This window comes from Lolium perenne, chromosome 4 (assembly GCF_019359855.2).
Source record: "Lolium perenne isolate Kyuss_39 chromosome 4, Kyuss_2.0, whole genome shotgun sequence".
Lineage (NCBI taxonomy): Eukaryota > Viridiplantae > Streptophyta > Magnoliopsida > Poales > Poaceae > Lolium > Lolium perenne.
Genome location: NC_067247.2, coordinates 284,533,049 through 284,537,893, shown reverse-complemented (window position 1 = coordinate 284,537,893; position 4,845 = coordinate 284,533,049). Strand labels below are relative to the sequence as shown.

The window sequence follows — 4,845 nt, the reverse complement described above, 5'->3', positions numbered from 1 at the left end:
CTTCCTGGTAACAGCAAGGAGGCAGGATAAACCATCTCAACGATTTAAGGCTGGGACTGGTCGACATGACCTTAGATTTTTTTTTGCTTATTATACATATGGACATTCTATATTTTCACACAGTTTTTCGGGGTAACGAACATTTTATATGGTCTATATAAAAATACAAAAAAATGTCCTATGAATAATCATGTTTTGTACATTAAAATATGTCTTTTTTACACGAGACAAAGGAAATATTATTTTTCCAGAAAACTTGTGCGCGAATATAAATCTCTAGATGTACATGCACAATTTTATGTCAGAATTTTTTGATATGTTAAACTATGTTTTTACACAGTATATTCATATGCACCCGTGAGCCGAATATCCCTTTACATAGTAGATATTTTTAACCACATTCACACCTAGAAAACAGGAATACGATTATTTTCACCTTCGCGCACACATCCATTAAAGAGTATTTATTTTCACCCGATGCAAAGCACGGGCACTTTTCCTAGTCTCTACAAAAGAAAAGTCCAGCTTTCCCAAAGAAGAGATCAGGATGGACCATGGTTCCTCAAGTCTTCCTACAAGAGTACAAAGGTAAAGCACGGTGGAAGGAGCAACCAGCAAGGTACCTTCTCATTTAGTTTGCAGGGGCGGGATCGGTGGCATTGTGTACCAGCGCCGCCGGCGATGGCCGAGACCACATTGACAGCCACTTGTGCTCTCCTCCTCATCTTCTCTGTTTGCTGCTACCTGCCTCCTCCAGCCGCCTCTTTGTCCTTCAATTACTCCACCTTCAGCTCTCAGGACCAAAAGGATTTCCGAATCGAAGGCGACGCCTCGTTTAGCGTGGGATGGATCGACATCAGCGCGAACAAGTACGACGGCATCGGCAAGAGCCAGGGCCGGGTGTCCTACAACGCCCAGCCGATGCTGCTGTGGGACAAGGCGACCGGCGAGGTGGCCAGCTTCACCACGCGCTTCTCCTTCGCCATCGGCATCCCCGACATCAACAACAAGGGGAAAGGCATGGCCTTCTTCCTCGCCAGCTACCCGTCGGTCCTACCCGACGAATCGTACGGCTACGACATCGGCCTCACCAACCAGAGCACGGACGCCACGGCGTCCGGCGACGCCCGGTTCGTGGCCGTGGAGTTCGACACCTTCAACGATACCCAGGTGTCCGACCCTGACGCCACCTACGACCACATCGGCATCGACGTCAACTCCGTTCGATCCGTGGCAACCAAGTCCCTGCCCAACTTCAGCCTCAGGGGGAACATGAGCGCTCTCATAGAGTACGACAACATTTCCAGCATCCTGGCTCTGACGGTGTGGCTCGGTGACGGCCGAAAACAGAATTACAGCCTCAGCTCCAAGGTTGACCTCAAGAGCGCATTGCCGGAGCAGGTGGCCGTCGGCTTCTCCGCCGGGACGTCCGTAGCCGAGGAGCTACACCGGCTGCGTTCATGGTACTTCAACTCATCGTTGGAACCATTGGCGGAGCCAACACCGGGTCGAGCCTGGGCAACCGACCCGGCTCAGATTTTGGGGAAAAAAAATCCCCACCTCGCTCCCTGTTCCGCACGCACGGAAACGCCCCGAGCCCCCGAGTCCCCGACCTAATCCCCACCTCGCTCGCTCCCGCAGGCCGCCGTCGTCACTCGCTCCCGCAGGCCGCCGCCGTCGCTCGATCCCGGCGCCCTCGCTCTCTCCCGCAGGCCGCCGCCGTCGCTCGATCCCGGCGCCCTCGCTCGCTCCAGCACGGCGTACGCCGGCGCCCTCGCTCGATACCGCCACGCACCGGCACTCCCTGTTTCCGGCCGTCCCTGACCGCCCCCGCCCCTCTCCAGTCTCCAGGCTCCACGGCGCTGCAGCACTGGGCGCCGCTGCGCTCTCCCTCATCTCTGCTTGTTCCGGCGGCCGTCTTCGATGGACTCCAGCGACGAGGCTGACCTGGCTGCCTGGATTGAAGAAGGGGAGGCCGCTGAGGCAGCAGAAGAAGAAGCACGCAAGAGGGCACGCACAGAGGTTGAATTCCCCCCATTTGTCTTGAGTTTTGATACCTATTTGTCTAGTTTGTTTCCTCATAGTTTGTTTTATTTTCACTGTTGTAGGCAAATGTCCCAGAAATCTTCGATCTAGCAAATGTGGTTCCCGATCCCGGAATTCGGAGACCAATTGAGTCATATAGTACCCCTGAAATTAGAGATAAAATGCGATGGGCGTATTTGTCGAGAGGTCGTAATCTTTTAGTTGGTCATAGTTATCCCAAAAATCCGGATAGGCGATCATTTCTAGATGCGTGGTATAGCAAGTATGATTGGTTAGAGTATAGTGTGGAGAAGAATGCTGCATTTTGTTTCCATTGTTTTCTTTTCAAATCTTCAAACAATGGTTGCCACTTTGGATCGGATGTTTTCACAAAGTCGGGGTTTAAAAATTGGAAGAAAGCATCGTAAAATTTTAGGGTCATGTAGGTGGACCAACGAGTTTTCACAACAATGCAAGAAATAGTTGTGAAGATTTCAGAAATAAAAAGCAAAGTGTTGCTTCGTTTTCATGCCTACAGTAACCGTAGAGGTCATCTTCCTCGTGGATTTCGACTTCCTAGCATGGATTCAACTTAATGGTATGATAATATCTCCTCAAAATGTAGCACTTTTGTATCTAGTTCTTGTTTTTTAGTCAGTTTGTACTTCTGCTCGGTGAAATATGATAAATGCATCAGTTTGGACCATTTTTTGTTGATTACATGTGATTTTTTGCCCCAAATTTTTTAGAGCTTATTTGTTCGACCCGGCTCAATTCAAATCCTGGCTCCGCCACTGGTTGGAACAGGAGGTCGTCGCACCGCCGGTAGCAACAGTCAACACCCTCCCCGAGCACCCACGGTTCAGGAATCATAGCGGGAGCAACTGCCGGCGCGACGTTGCTCCTTCTGCTCCTCGTCGCCACCGCAGCAATCTTAATACGCCGTCGTCGTAACAAGAAGAAGCGAGAGGCCGAGGAGGATGGCATTGCCTCAGAAGACGACGAAGATGGGGAGCCCATGCTGGAGATTGGGATGGAGACGGGGCCCAGGCGGTTTCCGTACCACGAGCTCGTCGAGGCAACGAGGAACTTCGCGGAAGAGGAGAAGCTCGGTCAAGGCGGCTTCGGTGCCGTGTACCGTGGCAACCTGAAAGCGCTTGGCCTCCCCGTGGCCATAAAGAGGTTCTCCAAGGATTCCTCTATGCAAGGGAAGAAGGAGTACGCTTCAGAGATCAAGGTCATAAGCAGACTGGGCCACCGGAACCTGGTACAACTCATCGGCTGGTGCCATGGCCGCAACGAGCTCCTGCTCATCTACGAGCTCATGCCCAACCGCAGCCTGGACATCCATCTCCACGGCAACGGCACCTTCTTGACATGGCCAATGAGGTATTGCTAATGCTGACTTGAAAAGGAATTGTTGAAATTAATTTCTGTGCGTAATTAAGCTGATGAGTTCCTGATTCTGCAACGACGGACAGGATGAAGATAGTACTTGGGGTTGGCTCTGGACTACTCTACCTCCACGAGGAGTGGGAGCAATGCGTCATACACCGGGACATCAAGCCGAGCAACGTTATGCTGGATGAGTCCTTCGGTGCCAAGCTAGGAGACTTCGGGCTGGCGAGGTTCATCGACCACGCCGTCGGGATGCAGACGATGACCGCCGTGTCAGGGACGCCGGGATACGTGGACCCAGAGTGCATGATCACCGGCAGGGCCAGTGCAGAATCTGATGTCTATAGCTTCGGCGTTCTCCTTTTGGAGGTCGCATGTGGAAGGAGGCCATTGAGTTTGTTGCAGAATAAGGCCGAGAACGGCGGACTCTTTCGACTAGTCGATTGGGTCTGGGAACTGTATGGTCGGGTAGCCCTTCTTGATGCGGCTGACGAGCGGCTAAACGGCGACTACGACAAGGTGGAGGTGGAGCGCGTGATGGTCGTCGGACTCTGGTGCGCGCACCCAGACCCGAGCGCGCGGCCGTCCATGAGGGCAGCCATGGCCGTGCTCCAGTCCAAGGAAGCTAATCAGCTACCTGTACTCCCCGCCGCTAAGCCCGTGCCGATGTACGCGCCGCCGTTGGCCATGCCCTCAGGGCTGTCTTTGTCCAGTGTGAGTGTGACACAGTCGACATCGACAAGCGGTTACGCCACGCACACCTCTTGTTCCTCCGACGTTAGCTCCACCGGTTCAAAGGTTTCATCTTCTTTACTCAAACATCAGCACTCATAACGGCATAATGTATTTCATCGCTTATGATGGTCATAGTGTTAAGTATCATGTATCCCTATAATGTATATGATATTTTTGTATGATATACTATCTCAGTAGGTAGTATCATAAAGTAGTATCATAGCTATGCTATATTTATTACTTTAATTTTAGAATTTTAATATAAATTTGTGTACAAGATTTGTTTGGCATTAAAATTTTTCGTGATATGCGCTATGATACAGTATCCACATATGTTACTCTAATCTCCTCTCTCCTTCTTATTATTTTTGTGGAACCAATACTAACTATGATACTAGCACTATGACTAGCCTTATTTAGAGTTGATGGCCGAATGAGACAATGCCGTTGACTTTTCTTCCTTGGGTAATTGGGTTGCTTAAAATAACTACTACCTCCATCCCAAGGCTTAAGGTCTATTTTTTTTCAGAAAGTTAAACTATGTTAAGTTTAACTAAGTTTTAATAAAAAAAATCATTAACATGAAAAGTACAAAATCAATATCATTAGATAGATAATGAAATATATTTTCATATGATAGTTTATTGTAACTTTAGCTCGTGTGAAAAGAATATTTGCCATTTTATT

The 4,845-nt window shown here is 49.8% G+C and overlaps 1 protein-coding gene across 1 annotated transcript; it reads left to right on the top strand.

Annotated features, from left to right (window-relative positions):
• Positions 1-538: 538 nt before the first annotated feature.
• LOC127295621 (L-type lectin-domain containing receptor kinase IX.1) lies at positions 539-4,362 on the top strand. Its single transcript, XM_071819223.1, has 3 exons — positions 539-1,512; positions 2,861-3,414; positions 3,507-4,362. Exons 1-3 carry the CDS (start codon positions 682-684, stop codon positions 4,255-4,257), a joined length of 2,136 nt encoding a protein of 711 aa, XP_071675324.1. The 5' UTR covers positions 539-681; the 3' UTR covers positions 4,258-4,362.
• Positions 4,363-4,845: the final 483 nt, after the last annotated feature.

What these genes read in the sequence shown, in the direction of transcription:
- LOC127295621 (XM_071819223.1), top strand. Translation starts at nt 682, where the DNA reads ATGGCCGAGACCACATTGACAGCCACTTGTGCTCTCCTCCTCATCTTC. An exon ending in CGGAGCCAACACCGGGTCGA is followed by an intron (nt 1,513 to 2,860) that starts GCCTGGGCAACC and finishes CGGTAGCAACAG; the next exon opens with TCAACACCCTCCCCGAGCAC. An exon ending in TTCTTGACATGGCCAATGAG is followed by an intron (nt 3,415 to 3,506) that starts GTATTGCTAATG and finishes AACGACGGACAG; the next exon opens with GATGAAGATAGTACTTGGGG.